The sequence below is a fragment of the Chiloscyllium punctatum genome, chromosome 26 (assembly GCF_047496795.1).
Source record: "Chiloscyllium punctatum isolate Juve2018m chromosome 26, sChiPun1.3, whole genome shotgun sequence".
Taxonomy (NCBI): Eukaryota; Metazoa; Chordata; class Chondrichthyes; order Orectolobiformes; family Hemiscylliidae; genus Chiloscyllium; species Chiloscyllium punctatum.
In genome coordinates this window covers 16,161,123-16,181,601 of record NC_092764.1, presented here as the reverse complement: position 1 = coordinate 16,181,601, position 20,479 = coordinate 16,161,123, and the positions used below count along the sequence as shown (strand labels likewise).

The 20,479-nt window shown below is 41.3% G+C and overlaps 1 protein-coding gene across 3 annotated transcripts in view; it reads left to right on the top strand.

The window, feature by feature from the left end:
• The window catches only part of wwox (WW domain containing oxidoreductase), a 939,779-nt gene that overhangs the window by 743,283 nt on the left and 176,017 nt on the right, over nt 1–20,479 (top strand). Inside the window, exon 9 of one of the 3 annotated variants that reach the window (XM_072595866.1) lies at nt 18,691–18,720. The exons of the other annotated variants lie outside the window; for them this stretch is intronic. Coding sequence (XP_072451967.1) covers nt 18,691–18,705 — 15 coding nt within the window. The 3' untranslated portion in view covers nt 18,706–18,720. Of the gene's footprint in view, nt 1–18,690; nt 18,721–20,479 lie in introns of those variants that run through there. 3 annotated transcript variants of the gene reach the window in all.

Here is a 20,479-nt window from a genome sequence, read left to right as displayed (position 1 = left end):
CAAGCAGGTAGGATAACACAAGAGTAATTATAGTTCAGCAGGGCTGCCAGGTGTGATAAATGAGCAATCAGCACGCAGAAACCCAGGTTCTCAAAGGAGGACTATTACCAGCTTATCAGCTGCTGGCTTCATGGCTGCTGCCTAGAACAGAGATGAGGACAGCCCCTATTTGCTTCAGTCTCCTGCCTATTTAACAAAACATGTGTATTCACAAAAAAAAAGCCAAGGTCCAGGTGTCTGGTGTTTGTCAATTGTGTTGTACAGATTGTACCAATATAGACTTAAATTATTGATTGCCATTACGATAAGAGCATTTTGAGTGCACTGTGCATTAAAGGGAGGGAGGGAGGGAGGCAGGGAAAAAAGAAAACAGCTTTTGGGCCCATTCTTGTTCGTTCATGGGCTAATCCATTTAATGCTGATGCACAATCAGCAAGACCAGCCTGCTTAAAACAGACTTGGTCAAAGCAATAATAAAAGGCATTCATATCTGGATGAGGGATACAAGCAAGCATGACAAAGAGATTTCTCAAGGCTTTGCCTGACAGCATCCTCCTGGGGGTACAAATGAAAGCACCAATTTTCACGGGATGATCTTAAAATTCTGAGGTCGACAGGAACCATCACCCCACATGCTCTCTCAGAATCACGTGATTTGCAATTTTTAAACCCTTTTCAAGGGTTTTAAGCAAACTTTTAAATTGCACTATCACGTTTGGCTTTAGTCCATTGTAGGATCTCCTGAGGTTGTAATAGCCATGGTATAAATCTTCCTTTCTTTGAAATGCAAAGAGAGAAAGACTGTTCTGAGAAAGAGTCATACTTGACTCGAAACATTTGTTCTGATTCTCTCTCCACAGATGCTGCCACATCTGCGAGGTTTTTTCCACCATTCTCTATGTTTGCATTCCTTTGACACTTCTCTTAACTTCGGTATGTCCAAAAATGCTTTCCAATCAATGGAATACTCTTGCACAGTAATCACCACTGTAATAGAGAAACGCAGCAGCCAACTTGCGAACAGGAAGATCACAGAAACAGCAAATAGGAATTAGTTTTGAGATGTTGGTTGAGGGATAAATATTGGCCAGGATGCCAACAGTAGAATCTGTCTTCTTTTCAAATCATTCCACTGGATCTTTTACATCTCCTGGGAAGACAGGCTTAACATTGCAGCATATTTGACAGTTCGGCATCCCCTCAATGCTGCACTGAACTAAACTAGATTTCTTGCTTAACTCTGCGATCTGGAGCTTAAACCCTTGACCTTTTGAGCCAAGGCTAACAAATGATAGGGGCGAGTGAGGTCATATTCATTTTCACTTCATGGACAGTGAAAGAGTGTGTGGGCCTGTACTCATTGGAGTTTAGAAAAACGAGAGGGGACTTTATTAAAACATACAAGATGCTTGGGAGTTGCAGAAAGCTTGTTTCCCTTTCTGGGAGAGTCTAGGACCAGAGGATATTATCTCATATTTAAGGCAAAGATGAAGAGGAATTTCTTCTCTCAGAAAGTAGTGAATCTGTGAAATCCTTTGCAACAGAGATCTGTCAAGGCTGGGTCGTTTGGTATATTCAAAGCTGAAGTAGAGAAATTTTAACCAGTAAGGAATCAAAGGTCATGGGGAAAGGCAGAAAGTGCAGTTGAGCATTATCAGATCAGCCGTGATCTCCCTGACACCTGAGACAGATTTGGTGGGCCGAATGGCCTAAATCTGTTCCTATGTTTTATGGCCTTCTAGTCCCCTGCCTGTTCTCAAATCTGCTCAATTCTAATCAGCCAGTGATGATTAAACTTATCCCACTTATGTATACTGCCGGCTGCATTTAAAGCTCCATGAAGCGAATTTTGTGATCATTGACTTTTTTGTAAAGAAGTTAAAGAATACCAGGATTTTTTTTCAATATAAAGGTGGGTTTCATTTTGTTCCAAGCATTTGAGATGCAAATGCACTTCCAAGGTTTTGTGCAGAAATCAGATTTTCCTGCATGCCTCAAACTTAAATGTATTTAAATAATGCAATAAGTGGAAGCATAAAATCCAGGTCTATGATACAGCTGTTTTCTGTGAATTAATTTTACATGAGCAATATCTCAACCTTGCTTAACTTGGATCTTATTTTACTGGATGAACAAAATGTTTGAAGCTCCATCTGAAAAAAAAGCCTTTGTTTGCATTCTTGGCAATTACCTTTTAAAATAACTAAGAAGCTAAGTAATGCATCCTCTACATCTATTTTTGCATTGTAGGCACATCTAATTATGTTTTTAAGCATATGGGGATAGGCGATATATTTGCATGTAGATGGTTAATAAGCAAAATGCATTAATCTTCTCGCTTCTCTTTAAATGGCAAGTATGTACTTGGACTTCCTGATAAGATCAGGTTTAAATATGAATGTAAGAGCTGTCTTATGCTGTGAGGCAAGATAACCTTGCATGATGGAGCTCCACAAGTCCTGAAGGCTTATAAAAATTGGCACTATGAAAGTATGATCAGGTCAATGGATCAGACAGATGGGGGTAGGGGAGGGGAAAACTAATTTTGCTGCAGTTAATGGTGAGGAAACAAAGGCAGAGAAAGGACTTCTTACAGCAGCAAAGCACTAAGGCATCCCGAAGTCACGCATCATTTAGTGTTACGCTAACACTCCTCAAGAGCTGTGAAACCATTATAGTAATGCGAAAACTGGCATGAATAAACTCCCTCTTGGTCACTGGAAGGGCAAACAAGGTGTGATTTTATCCTGGTTTTCTGTCATGCTGTACATGCTGGGTGTTTGCAGCTCTTGGCTGTTTAAATCTGTGGGGAATGTAGTCTCAAAGACTTGCGTGCCCTTAACAACAGAACTTCATGGGGCTGCTGATACTGTGACATTGTATTCAAAAAAGACGGAGGGTTTTTAAAAATCAAAAGAAAGCTCCATTGTGTTCAACACTTCCTTTGAGTATCTTCGCCAGTAATTTTGTTTTACATCAAGTATAGAGAGGATTTTGAAAACTATTTTATATGAGAGATTCCACTTTCCAGTTTAAATTCAATAAAAGTGCATGAGATCACAGTACATATTCTCCTGAAGGTAGCCACTTATGATAGCTCAATGTACTTCATTCATGCTTTACCCATGAAGCCACTCTTCATGTGTGAGACTAGATGGTGAAGGTTGGGAAGGAGATTAAAATATGCAGGGTGTCACAGATAATGTCAGTGTGATCCTCAGTTGGCATCCCATGTACAATTGTTGAATACTCATAGAATCATAATGGCAGAAAGGGGGAGTATTCAGCCCATCAAATCAATGCTGGCTCTCTGTATGCATTGTAGTCTGTCTAAATCTCCAGTATTATCCCTTAACCCGAACTATATATTTTCCAAACAAAAAGTGCACATTCCAATTTCCTTTTAAAATCATTGCAGATCTTCATTTACACCAACCTCATAAACAAAATATTCCAGTTCATTATCACTTTCGTCACATCCCCCTACATCTCTTACCCTCGGTAACATCCAAGCTTGGGCTGACAAGTGGCAAGTACCATTTAGACCAAGCAACTGCCAGGCAATAACCATCTCAGCAAGAGAGGATCTAACCATCTAACTGAAACTGCCATTGTTAAATCTCCCACTATCAATATCCTGGGGTTACTGTTGACAAGGAGTTGAAATGAAGTGTGGCTACTGAGCAGGTCAGACATAGCAAGTAGCTCACCTTACTCCCCAGTGCCTGCCCATCCAGAAGGCACAGGTCAGAACTGTGATGGAATACTCCCTACTTGCAGCTCCAACAACACTTAAGAAACTTGACACCAACCAGGACAAAGCAACCCACTTGATTGTCACCGCACCTGGAAACCTCCATTCCCTCCATCATCAGCACACAGTAACAGCAGTGTGTACCATCTACAAGATGCACTGCAAAAATTCATCAAGGATCTTTGTATAGCACAGTCCAAACCCACAACCACGACCATCTAGAAAGATTCAGGCAGCAAGCCCATGGGAGCACCACCACTTGCAGGTTCTTGCTAAGCCATTCACTATCCTGATGTGGAAATATATCGGTGTTCCTTCATTGTTCCTGTGTTAGAATCCTTCTTCATAGCATTGTAAGTCTACCTACAGCAAGTGAACACTGTAGCGGTTCTAGAAAGCAGCTCACCTCAGCCTTCTCGAGGGAGGTTAGGGATGGGCAATGAATGTTGACCCAGCCAATGACATCGACATCCCATGAATGATTTTTATATAAAAAAACCTCTTTGTCGACCTAATTTTTCCCACCCAGATATTTTCTAATCAACCTGTTTAGAGTAGTTATCACAGATGGGCTATGAACTATAAAACTGTCACAAATGTCTGCACCTGCATTAAGCATCCTTTCAATCTTCTTTGACCAAAGGAGAACATGCCCAGCTTCTCTAACCTAACCTTGTAATTAAATCCTCATCCCTGAAAAGATTCTGGTAAATCTCCTCTGCATTTCCTCAATGTTGCAACCAAAGCAGGCATAATATTCTATTTGTGTTGTAACTAAAGCTTTATAAAGATTCATCATATTGTCCCTGCTTTTTAATTCAGTATCTCTATTTATGATGCTCAACATCCCATAAGTTTTGCTGACTACTACTCAATGTGACCTGCCACCTTCAAAGTTCAATTGGCATGAAATCCATATTCCTCTGACCCTGCAAATTCTTTGGAATTGTTACATCAAGTCTATATTGCTGCTTCCTACCCCTCTATCAAGTGGATCATCTCACACTCCTCTGTATCAGATTCCGCCTGCCATCTATCTGTCGATTCAGTTGGCCTATCTTCCTTGTTGTGATAAATTTGTACCATCTACACTCTGTGATGTACCTCCAGGTCTGGTGCCATCGGCAAGTTTTGCAGTTTTACTCTGCATTCCAATAATCAGGCAGAACATGGAGTCGGATCTTTCCAGTTGGAGCCATTGAAGTCGATGGTATTGCCCTTTCTGTGCTGGCCTGGCTAGGATATGTATGTTAATTTGAGCATTCATATTCATTCGGAGGTGCACACATGTGGGAACATGCAAAGTGCTTAAACTTCTGATTTGGGTCCTCTACCATAACAACAGCTACATTCATTTGTGTTGTATTTGTAACTGGCTATTCATCATGACATGATCAGCTGAAGATTGACCAATAAGCAAAAAGCAGTTACTAGGAAGGGTGAAGCTTAGTTGAAGATGTAAGATTTGAAAGAGGAGAGAAAGATATGAAGAAACTGTTTCAGCAGGTGATTCCTAAATATAGGTGATTTCTGAACGGTGGCTGCCGGTAGTGTGTCAGAGGGCTGTGCAAAAAGTCAGAGTTAAAGAAGGTTCCCCATGGGAGACTGATTAGCAAGGTTAGATCTCATGGAATACAGGGAGAACTAGCCATTTGGGTACAGAACTGGCTCAAAGGTAGAAGACAGAGGGTGGTGGTGGAGGGTTGTTTTTCAGACTGGAGGCCTGTGACTAGTGGAGTGCCACAAGGATCGGTGCTGGGCCCTCTACTTTTTGTCATTTACATAAATGATTTGGATGCGAGCATAAGAGGTACAGTTGGTAAGTTTGCAGATGACACCAAAATTGGAGGTGTAGTGGACAGCGAAGATTACCTCAGATTACAGCAGGATCTTGACCAGATGGGCCAATGGGCTGAGAAGTGGCAGATGGAGTTTAATTCCGATAAATGCGAGGTGCTGCATTGTGGGAAAGCAAATCTTAGCAGGACTTATACACTTAATGGTAAGGTCCTAGGGAGTGTTGCTGAACAAAGAGACCTTGGAGTGCAGGTTCATAGCTCCTTGAAAGTGGAGTCGCAGGTAGATAGGGATCTTGAAGAAGGTGTTTGGTATGCTTTCCTTTATTGGTCAGAGAATTGAGTATAGGAGTTGGGAGGTCATGTTGCGGCTGTACAGGACATTGGTTAGGCCACTGTTGGAATTCTGGTCTCCTACCTATCGGAAAGATGTTGTAAAACTTGAAAGGGTTCAGAAAAGATTTACAAGGATGTTGCCAGGGTTGGATGATCTGAGCTACAGGGAGAGGCTGAACAGGCTGGGGCTGTTTTCCCTGGAGCGTCGGAGGCTGAGGGGTGACCTTATAGAGGTTTACAAAATTATGAAGGGCATGGATAGGATAAATAGGCAAAGTCTTTTCCCTGGGGTCGGGGAGTCCAGAACTAGAGGGCATAGGTTTAGGGTGAGAGGGGAAAGATATAAAAGAGACCTAAGGGGCAACCTTTTCACGCAGAGGGTGGTACATGTATGGAATGAGCTGCCAGAGGATGTGGTGGAGGCTGGTACAATTGCAACATTTAAGAGGCCGAGCTGGGAATTTGTCTTGCAAATGTTTCGTCCCCTGTCTAGGTGACATCCTCAGTGCTTGGGAGCCTCCTATGAAGCGCTTCTGTGCTGTTTCTTCCGGCATTTATAGTGGCCTGTCTCTGCCGCTTCCGGTTGTCAGTTCGAGCTGTCCGCTGTAGTGGCCGGTATATTGGGTCCAGGTCGATGTGTTTGTTGATAGATGAGACCATAGTTTCTTCCTTGTCTATGTGTATATTTCTGATGATGTCCAAGAATTCCTGTGTCGATTGTATAGATTGTCTGGATCCGCTGATCAGGTGTTTCAGTTTCTGCTGTAGTTCTTTGGCCAAAGGTCTCATTCAATGTAACGGCACTGTTCACCTCCATCGACAAAACCCTAGCCAAAGAAACAATAGCCAACCTGCTGGACAGACATAACAGACAACAGGATGTTGAACCTATCAACAAAGACGGCATACTTAAACTACTGGACTTGTGCCTCACAACACACTTCACATTCAACAACCAAATATACGAACAAATCAACGGAACACCCATGGGCTCACCGATCTCTGGACTCATAGCAGAAGCAGTAATGCAAAGGTTAGAACAAACAGTCTTACCACAAATTCAACCCAAACCCTGAGTCAGATACGTGATTGACACCTTTGTAATAATTAAAAACACAGAAATAGAGAACACACACCAGATCATCAACGCCACACACACACAGGGATCCGATTCACTAGAGAGGAAGAAAAGGACAACCAACTCCCATTCCTAGATTTGATGGTGCAGAGAACACCGAACGGAGAATTCACCACAAAGGTTTACAGGAAAGCCACACACACAGACCAAGTCCTAAACTATGAAAGCAACCATCCCAACACACACAAACGAAGTTGCATCAGGACACTATTCAAAAGGGCCACAACACACTGCAGCACACTAGAACTACAAAAAGAGGAAGAGGAACACTTATACAAGGTATTCGCCAAAAACGGATACCCTCGCAATTTCATCAACAGATGCCTAAGGGAGAGACAACGGAACGAGGACATGCCGCAATCCAAAGGACTAGCCACACTACCATACATCAGGAGCATTTCTGAACTGACAGCCAGACTACTGCGACCACTAGGACTCATAACAGCACACAAACCAACAGCCACGCTCAGACAACAACTCACCAGAACGAAGGACCCGATACCCAACATGAGCAAAACTAATGTAGTGTACAAAATCCCATGCAAGGACTGCACAAAACACTACATCGGACAAACAGGAAGACAGTTAACGATCCGTATACACGAACACCAACTAGCCACGAAACGACACGACCAGCTATCCTTAGTAGCCACACACACAGACGACAAGCAACATGAATTCGACTGGGACAACACTACCATTATAGGGCAAGCCAAACAGAGAACAGCCAGGGAATTCCTAGAGGCAATGCACTCATCCACAAACTCTATCAACAAACACATCGACCTGAACTCAATATACCGGCCACTACAGCGGACAGCTCGAACTGACAACCGGAAGCGGCAGAGACAGGCCACTATAAATGCCAGAGGAAACAGCACAGAAGCGCTTCACAGAAGGCTCCCAAGCACTGAGGATGTCACCTAGACAGGGGACGAAACGTTTGCAAGACAAATTCCCAGCTCGGTGAACAGAACCACAACAACGAGCACCCGAGCTACAAATCTTCTCCCAAACTTTGAACATTTAAGAGGCATTTGGATGGGTATATGAATAGGAAGGGTTTGGAAGGATATGGTCCGGGTGCTGGCAGGTGGGACTAGATTGGGTTGGGCTATCTGGTTGGCATGGACGGGTTGTCCGAAGGGTCTGTTTCCATGCTGTACATCTCTATGACTCTATGACTCTAAGAGAATTGTTGGGGTGGCTTTCCTGGCCTGGAAGACTTACAAAGCGATACAAGAACAAAATCCCAAAGAGAATTAAGTTTTAAATCGTGGGCATTTGAGGAAATTTGGTTGTAAAATGGGATTTTTCCACAGCACGAAGGATGGAAATGACTAGGAGAGCATTACACCTGTCATATTTAGAGCTGATGTAGTTAATGAATGGACTTTTCAGCATGAAAAAGGTTGAGAAAGAGGCAAAAATGGACAATATATGAGGAGGTAGATGGATGTCATCTCTGTGTTCATGAGGTTGTGAGGTTGGAAGCAGTGCTTCAGGTTAAGTAGAATGTGGTTATTTCAAACAGATAAAGTCAATGCAACAGAGAATGCAAGAAGAACAATCAAAGAGTAGCTAGGATAGGGTGCTGGGCAGGCACAAAGACTGGAGGAACTTGCAACCCATCCAAGACTCCACATTAGTTAATCAACCTGACAGCAGTAGCACAGTAGAAAAGTTAATTCAGTTGATGGACAAGTAGACCTAGTTATTATCAACACAGAAATTGATGCAATGTCTTTGGGTATGCTACTAAAGGACAGTTTGCACTTGAGGAAGAGTTGATTGACCAAGAATAGATCCAGTTATGATCGAGGTTTGTCATACATTGTTGTTATTTGTGATTTTGGATTTAAAAATGGTGGAAAAAGAGAATTCTCATTTTATTTCTGTCAAGAACACTCATATAAACAAACTGAAAACTAACTCAGTATGTAGATTGTCCAACCAGAGGGGAGGCCATATTGGATTTGGTACTCGGTAATGAACCGGGACAAGTGATGGGCTTGTTAGTGGGTGAACATTTTGGTGATGGTGACCACAATTCTGTGACTTTCACCTTGGTTATGGAGAGAGATAGGTGCGCACAACAAGGTAGATTTTACAATTGGGGGAAGGGAAATTACGATGCTGTAAGACAGGATTTGAGGAGCATAAGTTGGGAGCATAGGCTGTCAGGGAAGGATGTGGTGGAAATGTGGAACTTTTTCAAGGAGCAGATACGACGTGTCCTTGATATGTATGTACCTATCAGGCAGGAAAGAAATGGCCGTGTGAGGGAGCCTTGGTTGACGAGGGAGGTTGAATGTCTAGTAAAGAGGAAGAAGGAGGCTTACATAAGGTTGAGGAAACAGGGTTCAGACAGAGCAGTGGAGGGATACAGGATAGCCAGAAGGGACCTGAAGAAAGGGATTAGGAGAGCTAAGAGAGGGCATGAAAAATCCTTGGCGGATAGGATCAAGGATAACCCCAAGGCATTTTATGCGTATGTGAGAAACCTGAGAATGAGGGCAGGTCCGATCAAGGACAGTAGTGGGAGATTGTGTATTGAGTCGGAAGAGATAGGAGAGGTCTTGAACAAGTACTTCTCTTCAGTATTTACGAACGAGAGGGACCGTATTGTTGAAGAGGAGAGTGTGAAACGGACTGGTAAGCTAGAAGAGATACTTGTTAGGAAGGAAGATGTGTTGGACATTTTGAACAACTTGAGGATAGACAAGTCCCCCGAGCCTGATGGGATATATCCTAGGATTATGTGGGAAGCAAGAGAGGAAATTGCAGTACCGTTGGCAATGATCTTCTCGTCTTCACTGTCAACGGGGGTGGTACCAGGGGACTGGAGAGTAGCGAATGTTGTGCCCCTGTTCAAAAAAGGGAATAGGGATAAACCCGGGAATTACAGGCCAGTTAGTCTTACTTCTGTGGTAGGCAAAGTAATGAAAGGGTACTGAGGGATAGGATTTATGAGTATCTGGAAAGACACTGCTTGATTAGGGACAGCCAGCACGGATTTGTGAAGGGTAGGTCTTGCCTTACAAGTCTTATTGAATTCTTCGAGGAGGTGACCAAGCATGTGGATGAGGGTAGAGCAGTGGATGTAGTGTACATAGATTTTAGTAAGGCATTTGATAAGGTTCCCCATGGTAGGCTTATGCGGAAAGTCAGGAGGCATGGGATAGAGGGAAATTTGGCCAATTGGATAGAAAACTGGCTAACCGGTCGAAGTCAGAGAGTGGTGGTAGATGGTAAATATTCAGCCTGGAGCCCAGTTACAAGTGGAGTTCCGCAGGGATCAGTTCTGGGTCCTCTGCTGTTTGTAATTTTTGTTAATGACTTGGATGAGGGAGTCGAAGGGTGGGTCAGTAAATTTGCAGATGATACGAAGATAGGTGGAGTTGTGGACAGTGAGGAGGGCAGTTGTCATTTGCAAAGGGACTTAGATATGATGCAGAGCTGGGCTGAGGAGTGGCAGATGGAGTTCAACCCTGCCAAGTGTGAGGTTGTTCATTTTGGAAGAACAAATAAGAATGCGGAATACATGGTTAATGGTAGGGTTCTTAGTCAGGTGGAGGAACAGAGGGATCTTGGGGTCTATGTACATAGATCTTTGAAAGTTGCCACTCAGGTGGATAGAGTTTGTAAGAAAGCCTATAGTGTATTATCGTTCATTAGCAGAGGGATTGAATTCAAGAGTCGTGAAGTGATGTTGCAGCTGTACAGGACTTTGGTTAGGCCACATTTGGAGTACTGTGTGCAGTTCTGGTCGCCTCACTTTAGGAAAGATGTGGAAGCTTTGGAGAGGGTGCAGAGAAGATTTACCAGGATGTTGCCTGGAATGGAGAATAGGTCTTACGAGGATAGGTTGAGAGTTCTCGGCCTTTTCTCGTTGGAACGGCGAAGGATGAGGGGTGACTTGATAGAGGTTTATAAGATGATCAGAGGAATAGATAGAGTAGACAGTCAGAAACTTTTTCCCCGGGTACAACAGAGTGTTACAAGGGGACATAAATTTAAGGTGAAGGGTGGAAGGTATAGGGGAGATGTCAGGAGTGGTTCTTTACCCAGAGAGTGGTGGGGGCATGGAATGCGCTGCCCGTGGGAGTGGTAGAGTCAGAATCATTGGCGACCTTTAAGCGGCATTTGGATAGGTACATGGATGGGTGCTTAATCTAGGATAGAAGTTCGGCACAACATCGTGGGCCGAAGGGCCTGTTCTGTGCTGTATTGTTCTATGAAAGCAAAATTTGTTAAATTATTTTTTATAAACTTTTGATTTGTGCTAAGTATCAATTCCATCTTGTCTAAAGTTGATTTTTAATCAATGAATTCAAACACAATTTTCAAGAAAGTATGAGACTTAAACTAAATGACTAGATAAACTACCTAGGAAGTTAACATTGACAAAATGAAGCTGTTCTGAAACCCAGAAATGATGTGTAGGTGCTGGCAGTGGACTGGGATAGACAAAGTTAAAAATCACACAACGCCAGATCATAGTCCAAGGGGTTTATCTAAAAGTACAAGCTTGTACTTTCAAATAAACCTGTTGGACTGTAACCTGCTGTTGTGTGATTTTTCTTGACATCCAGAAAGACAGACCTGGGGTTACAGTCACATTCCTGTTGAGAAGATACATCAATCATAGAGTCATAGAGTCAAACAGCATGGAAACAGGCTGTTTGGCCCAACCTACCCATGTCAACCAGATTTCCTAAACTGAACCAGTTCCATTTGTCTGTGTTCAACTCATCTCCCTCTAAACCTTTCTTCTCCATGTACCTGTCTAAATGTCCTTTAAATGTCAGCAGAAGAACAGTTTATTTAGTTTCTGTCGACATCTCCTGATGGTATGAGTTAGTAGAAATCTCCAGGCTGTCAGAAATGGAAAGAAAACTTCAGACTATTAGAGCTGGAATGAACTCTTCAGGACCGAGAACTGAAAAGGAGTCTTGCATTTCTGAGGCCACAAAGAGTGAAAAAATTAAAGAATTAAGATAGGAGTGATAAAGGACTGTCAAAGATATTTCTGGAGAAAGGATTGAATCTTTCCTTTTGCTGTTAAAGTCTCTCTAAAATGTCTTATATATTTAGAACTTGTCATTTATGTTTCTTTTGTGTATTCAACTTGTGTTCCTTTGTTAGAAAAACAGTGAAAGCTTCATGTGAATACGTTCAGTGACTGACCACCATGATAATTAAATAACGTATGATCTATCAAGCCAGGTTTCCCTCTGAGATTTGACTTATCCAGTATTCACGTTCGTTAAAATGGCAACACAGTGCAGACTGAGGGAGTGAAACCATTACTACAAATGATCTGGCTGCAGTTTAATAAGAGTAGAACCGTATCCTGGAAAAGTGGATTGGAGGCTTTGAAGGATGATGATAAGCCATGTCAGAGGCAACTGAGGGGTCAAGAATAAATAGGAGGTAAAGCACCCATTTATCATGAAATCATTTGTGATTTTGTTTTGGGCCATTTCAGGACAGAAGAATACATCTGATTAGATTCAAACATGGAGTTACCAGGAAGATAGGCATGCATTTGGGAGATGGCAACACATTTTTGAAGAGAGGGATGATGATTGCAGTTTTGAAAAGAATGCTACCTAAGGAGAGGGATCAGTGTGTAATGTCAGCTTGCATAAAGGTCAAGAAAGGAAACCAGTAGTTTTCTGAGCATAGAGATAGATGGTTTCTACATAAGATCAGTCGCAAGTGAGCCAGAGGGAAGGTGTGAAAGATGCAGGATTAAGGTTCCGATATGGACTCATTTTGGCTATTTGAGGGGTTTGTCTTATTATGTGGTATCCCACTGAATTTATAGCACAGGAATAGGCCATTCAGAGAATATTCAATAGAGAATAGGCCAATGCTGGTTTTCAGTGCTTCATTGACATTCCCTCAGCTCATCTTATTAACATATCCTATCCTTCCTTACTCCCTCCATGCAATTATCCTGTTGCCTTTGCAATGCACCTTTGAATAAGGAGAAGGGAACAGCTTACTCTTAATGGCAAGTAAATCCATGAGCTCCTCTCAGTTGCTGGATGTGTGTAGGGGAAAGAGGGAATTAAAGAGAGGCAGTGGGTAGTGAAGAATGAAAATCAGGCATTATCCAGACTGTCCCTACACCAGTGGTTATTTTGGCTGAGAGGATTGAAGTACAATCACTCTTAATGTGTCCACTTTCCAAACAACATCAAGTACGGTTTTAATGAAAGAAGGTCCTTAAATAGAATTGGAGAAAGATTTAAATGAAGAAAAATTGAATTGCAGAGGCACACAAGTTAATTTAATATTGAGCTGACTGCTCAGATCTATTCATCTGTATCTCCATCTGTAATTCACCCCAAAACACCAATGGATCTGCACATAATTATTATAAATATTTTTGAATTAACTTACCAGATGTAAGCCTCATTCAACATTATGATTTTCAATAATTAATTCATATTGAATTATATGGCAAATTATTACATGACAAATACCTTAACTGAGTGAGTCTGGCCCTCCAGGATATAACTCAAAAACCTTGTGGAAGGCTACAGGAGTGAATGATTTGTAGTAAGCTGGCCATTTGACAGATACTGTAAATCCCTGTGGCAGCAAAGTGTGCTGAGGCTTTGTGTATGTTCTGTGTCCAGATGACTGAGCATTGGTGTTGCTGCTTTCAGTTCATTGTGCAATTGGAGACTTCTTTGTGATTCAGTAATACAAAATGGCATTAGTAAACATATAATAATCCAATATTCATCACTGAATGTGTCCACGTAGATAAGGATATTTTAGAGAAACACAGCAAGTTGGTAGTCCTGAGAACCTGGTTCTGACTCATGCTGCATTCAATGTATCACTCAACAGACATTCACCATGCTTTTTTGAGCAATAATAACTTGCCTTTAGCATGGTCAACTAATCCAAACTGCTTCATGGGAGTGTTAGCATGCAAAATTTGTCTCACGTTACTTATTAGATATTGTTGCAAGATGTGCCTTTAAATAGGAAGTGTTCTGTCATTTTGTTTTTAAAAGCAGGTGCTGTAAACTTAGAGTCAAGCTGTCTGCTCTGAGCCCAGCAAGCTTTGTGTTATTTTAAAGTTGAACAATAGAAGCAGCATGAAGGGGTGGGATCAAGCTCCCAAAGAGCCAGAATATGTGTATGTCTTAGCTTTCATCAGTTGCTGAGGTCTTGAAGCCAGGTGTGGAAGCTGTTATTTCTCTTTCTGTTACAGCTAAAGGCTTGGGTTCTCTTCCTGTTGGTAGAATTCCCTGTGAGACAATCTATTTTATTGAATTTGCCTTTGTGAAGGATGTGTTTATGGGATGTTACTATATTGGAACAGTTGCTGTTTAGTTGTAAAGTAATCTGTTATTCTGTCAAGGTTTCCAGTAGAGTTAAGGTATTCCAATTCTTTGTTCTTTTGTTTGGATGTTAACTGTAGTGTATGAATAGAATGTGTATTGCTTCAAACCTGGTAGTTTGACCAATTAAATTTCTGAACATCCAGAACAATGCCTTGCACTTGCCTTTAAAAATAAAAAATGGTTGCCATTTTCTAGGCTATCTTCTTAATATATTTTGAGGGTGTTTGGTCTGGTTCATAACAATATTAAGACAAAAAAAATCAAAACCTTGGTCAAAGAATCAGGGATTCCCAAATTATTTTTCAATGTGACCCCATTCTAACACTTAGTGATTAGTGTCAGCCCAGACACCAGGGAAAAACAAAACTGCAATAAAGCAGTGAAATAACATTCAATATATGATTACTTTTGCATGTTACATATAAACATGCAGCAATATGCCTGAGAGGCAATGATGTACTGATAGTATCACTGGACTTCTGATCCAGAATTCAATGTAAATGTCCTGGTACAAGGGTTCAAATCCCACTACAGCCCATAGTGAAATTTAAATTGAATAACAATCTGAATTTTAAAAAAACTATTTTAGTGGCAACTATGTAGCCATTGTTGATTATTGAAAAAAAACCAGTCTTGTTTACTGATGTCCTTTAGGGAATGAAATCTGTCACACTTACCTGGTCTTGTCTACATGTAATGAAAAGTGTGGCACAGGAAAAGCTCAGCAGGTCAGGCAGCATCTGAGGAGCAGGAGAATCAGAGATGAAGGGCTTATGTCCAAAATGTCAATTCTCCTGCTCCTTGGGTGCTGCCTGACCTCCTGTGCTTTTCCACTGCCACACTTTTTGACTCTGATCCCCAGCAGTCCACACTTTCTCCTGGTCTACATGTGACTCCAGACTCACAGCAGTGCTGTTGATTCTTAACCTCTGAGCAATTACTGATGAACAATAAAAGCTGGCCCAGTCAGAAATGCCAATATCTGTAAAAGAATTCTGTAAAAGAAAGGCGGCACGGTGGCTCTGGTGCCTCACAGCACCAGAGACCCGGGTTCAATTCCTGCCTCGGGCAACTGTCTGTGTGGAGTTTGCACATTCTCTGCATGGGTTTCCTCCAGATGCTCCGGTTTCCTCCCACCGTCCAAAGATGTGCAAGTTTGGTGAATTGGCCGTGCTAAATTGCCCATAATGTTAGGTGCATTAGTCACGGGTGAATGTAGGGGAATGGGTCTGGGTAGGTTGCTCTACGGAGGATTGGTGTGGACTCATTGGGCCGAATGGCCTGTTTCCACACTGTAGGGAATCTAATCTAATCAAAATATGAAAATCTGAGATTGTAATGTATTTATTAAAAACATTGTTATTTTATATACTGTTGTTGGTTCCAGCCAAGTTCTCCATATTGTCTGATTGAAGACAGGAACTGCAGAGTTTAGGATTTAGCTACTGAGAGCATGCCAACCATTTATTGTGGGATGCAGTGGGAAAGATTCGAATAAACTAGCCACAAAATTCCTTATGAAAGAAAAGAAAACAACATGGGTTTTACTTTCAAGAAATACTGCATCCTGGGTGGAGGAGTTGCAGTGAGATTCCATATTACTAATAATAGTATTTAATCTTGTCAATATTTTCCCAAGCACAGGAAATGTAGAAAAGCATGTAAATTTTCATGCAAACAGCTGTCAGTTTTTGTTGTGAAATTCCATTTTCATAGCCACATTTTTATCAGTGCTGAACAGTTTTAAGAAAAGGCTAACCAGTCATTCATTTCATTGGGAGATTGCATTGTGTTCGCACCAGTGTTTTCTCACACCACAAAAGTCACCACACTTCGGGCTAACTCATAGCACACAAATTGCTTTCAGAGTTTCCTGAGAATCGTGATTGGGAAGTTCCAGGAAAAATTCATCAGGAGCCTGACTGAATGCAGGCATAGGTCTGTAGAATCAACAAGGCATTATTATCAGCCTATCTCCACAAGCATCTTGGTGATGCTCAGTTCTGTTACCGGAGATGTTTCGTGCCTGCTTTCTCATTCACCTTTGTGGAGCAAGGTAGGAGATGTTGCTGAGGAAAGCATGTTGTGCCAGAACATCAATAGCTTGAAATGTTAGCTCTGTCTCTCTACACAGTTAGTGCCTGATCTGTTGAGTATTTCCAGTGCTTTTTGTTTTTATTTCCAGCATCTGCGCCCCATTGATTTTGACCATTCTATTTAATGAATCTGGCTGTTACTTGTGTATAATTAATGGCATTTCCACTCCCACCTTACATTTCTCAAAGAATTAACATGAGAAGTGCAACATCAACTCCATACTCACTTTAATCTATTGAAAAACTCTGTCATTGTAAAAATAAAATTCAAATTTACCTTCAGACGTCTCTGAGTCCCACTGAATGCTGTCTTTTTAGATCAGTAGAAATGCTTTAAAATATTATTAAAATGCAACCAAGCTCTAATAACAGTCATCTCCTTCAATGAATCTTTATGTTCTCTTCCATTTACTAACTGAAAGTTTCATTGTGTTTCATATTTCTCCAGCTCTGACATTCCATGATCCCCTGGGGTGGTGTCACATCATTTTCCTATTACAAGATTATAAGTAAATTATATAATCAGACTTCTAATTCATTATTGAAATACAGTCTCTGTTAAGCCTAGGCCCCAAGACTTTTTGACTAATTCTTAAACAAGATTGAAGCTCTAAGATAAGACTTCTACTTACATAGGAACTGACTCTACTCATTTCAGTGGAGAAAGAAACAATGTTCAACTGTTAATAATCTAAATGAAAGGGGGAAGGTCCTTGTGTCCACAGTTACTGGGAAAATAATGGCACTATCCATTGTACAACAGAAGAAGTGCTTGATGAACAACTTGAAAATCACAGGGCATTTATGATTTTCTGCAAATATTGACATCTCAGGAGCAATGACTGAATGTAAAGAGCAGCCATAGGATAACTCAATATACAGTCGCAGTCTCAGCTTGGATTTGAAGGATAATCACTTGGGTGTGTTATCAATGGGTAGCTAGTACCAGTGTAATTGCACTGCCAAATGAGCCAGGAATGGAAGACATAACAACAAACCATAGATAGGAATTTCATGTGCAGGTCGGGTGGGAAATGAGTGTTCTGCTGGATTTGGATGAAGAGGACTACCTCTTTCAAGGAGCTTCAATCCACAAATCTTTATCTAGGAAAAGAAACTTGTACTTAAAACCTCCCATGGTCTCATCCTTTCCTATTGTGTAGTCTATTTCTGCCTCAGAACTTTGTGTGATCTCTACTCTTCCCCAATTTTGGACTCCTGCATTTTTTCTGTTCTGGTTGGTTCATGGGTGAGCTTTTGCTGCCTTCTCCTCAAACTTTGGAATTCTCTCCTCAAGCACCATTTGTGTCCAGGTTAAACTTAACACCAGTCCTCCACCCCACCTACCCTCTCTCTCTCTCTGTAATGAGAGTACAGCCCAATGGTCCACTGGAACTATGGGGTCTTTACTACAGTGGCAAGGCAAGTGGAATCTTTATCCAGAGACATCTTTCAGCAACTACAGCAGAATTTAAGACTGTCACTGCAGTTTGATGCATCCATCAGACATAACTGACACAAGGTCAGCTGATTGGTTGTGTTTGTGTGATCTTTGAGGACTATTTAACTAAAGATACCCTTTTAGTTACGTTAAAGAGTGAATAAGGGGTGAGGATACCTACAACAAATGCAAAATTGAAAAAGACATTCCAAGCAAGACGCTGGTTTCTGCCACACCATGCTTAATGCAAACACAAAGCTTTCTGACAAAGCTTCAGTGATCTGCCTGTCTTTTGGGGAGGGGGTGGGATCAATAAACAGGTCAAGAAACGTTTTGGTTTCAAATAATTCTTTGAGGTAGGAATATGTCTTAGCCAGTTGTCCAAAATAAAGTGATGTATCCCTACCTAATTTTCCATTACCTTGACTTTAACATAAACTATCTAACAGGTGGGCAATGTAATATCATCCAAGACAAATTCTTGCCCCTTTGTTCAAATTTCTGATCTGAATTACCTCGTGGGCGGGCTTGAGTGATAATCTAGTGACAGATTAATTATGATTTATTTTTCTGATGTTTTACTGCAATGGCTAATCTATTGGGATTTGCAAAAAAATAACAGTGGCTGGTGAGGAACAGTGGCTCTAGAAGTGGCTGGTGAGGAAGGCTGCGATATCTGAAGCTTTTCGAATCAGGTCGTGTGTAACTGACATCCACTTTTACATCTGTTCTGTTTGCTTTGTTTTAAATGTATAGAAATCTTGCATGTAGTCCCAAGAGGCAGCCCAGAATAAAACTGAGGGAGACAGTGAGGGGAAAAGAAATGAAATCATCAGAAGGTAAAATTGAAAGGAAACATTTGCATACTTCCTTCGCAGTATTAGTTTAGATTTTGATTTTGGCGTGACAATTTCCATTCGCATCTATCTGCCAAGAGCTTTCAGCCTTGATTTGGTACAGATCTCCATGGAAAAGAAAAGCATCACACGACATCTATTAATCCACAGAAGTTGTGTCTCACAGCAGACCTAAAAACATATGGGAGTTCTCTGAAGCGAAGCAATTCGAAGTTCATTTGTTATTTTTAAGAGCTCATTTTTTATGATTTCAGAGAATCCATGTTATAAATGTGTTACTGTTTTGAAGTGGTTTCTGTCAGATATTTTTCTTGCACTCTCTGGGCAAGGCGCAAATGTAACATCCCTCAGTGGGAAAGAATGAAGTTCCTGTGTTCCTGATTTTGTTGTTTGTTTTTATTTCTCTTGTCTTCTCCACCTCCCCTCCTATTCTCCTGTTGGCTGCCTTGTGAAATGCCTTTCAGGCACTCAATCAAACACTGTCAACACAAAGACAGTCACTGGGGGCAAAACCATTCAGATTATCCCTACTTTGCAGTTGGGCAACTAACTTGTCTTTGACATGTCTCTGTCCTGAGAGGTGCAAAGCTGCTGGTGCGTCCACACTACCTGAACAACCTGTGTCCCAACAATCGAGCAGCCATATTCCTAAACCACCTCCCCTGTAATTTTTACATGACAGCATTCCTATAAGGAGTAATTTGCAAAAATTTGTATCGATCTAAGTGTTAGCTTTTTTGCTAATCCCCAAGCACTTCAGGGTGTGCTAAATGAATGAAGGTTGATTTTTGACAAATCACTTTCTTGAAATGATTGCCACCTTTTTTATTATGGAGAAGTAAACCTGAATATAAACACGGATCTGGTGTTCATTTCTTGTTAATATTTTGACATAGTGGAGTGGAATGTCTTGGAAAGCAATTGAAATGCCTGTTCGTGAAGGGAAAGAGGTTCAGAAATGACCTCTCTCAGTAGAAGTATTTTACGCCAGAAATGTGTAATATCTTAGCCTCGGACTCATATTGAGAGATAATAAAATAAAAACACAAGCAGTTGGATTCAAAATATTTGTGCTGGTTTCCTGACAGCTCTGAATAAATCCATTGTGTGGTGCAGCCCTAAAGAATGTAGATCAGATTGGGCCCATATTTGATCTGTGCTGTCATGTAGCGATGATCTGGATGTTGCATTGGGTTGGTGAGGGAATTACTGTACTGGGTTAGGGACCTCACATTTCAACCCTGGGGCTAATCCAGCATCTACCTCACATACATGGTGTGAACGGAGAAATCCAGTACAAAGTGGTGATGGCTACACATCACACCAAGCAGGGACGGACAGTGGAACAAGCAGAAGCAGTTCAGAAATTAAAGAAAGAAGTGGAAACGAATAAGTGTACAAAGCAACAGGAGAAGTTATTTAAAACAAATAAACATATCGCATTAGAATTAGTTTTGCTGAGGGCCAGGTGAGGTTCTCTTGATATTGCAAATGATTAAGCTCCAGGTGTGGGGGAGGGGGAAGGAATCAACTGGCTTCCTTCCTGTTGGTTGCAACAAGATTAATTTGGAAAGCATTCCTTCCCTTTCTTGCAGACTCAAATGAACTTGTATTTTAAAAGGAGGCAATTAACCACGGCTTTAGAAGAGTGGGTTTATTAATCACTAAGCATGAGAAGAATTAGTAAC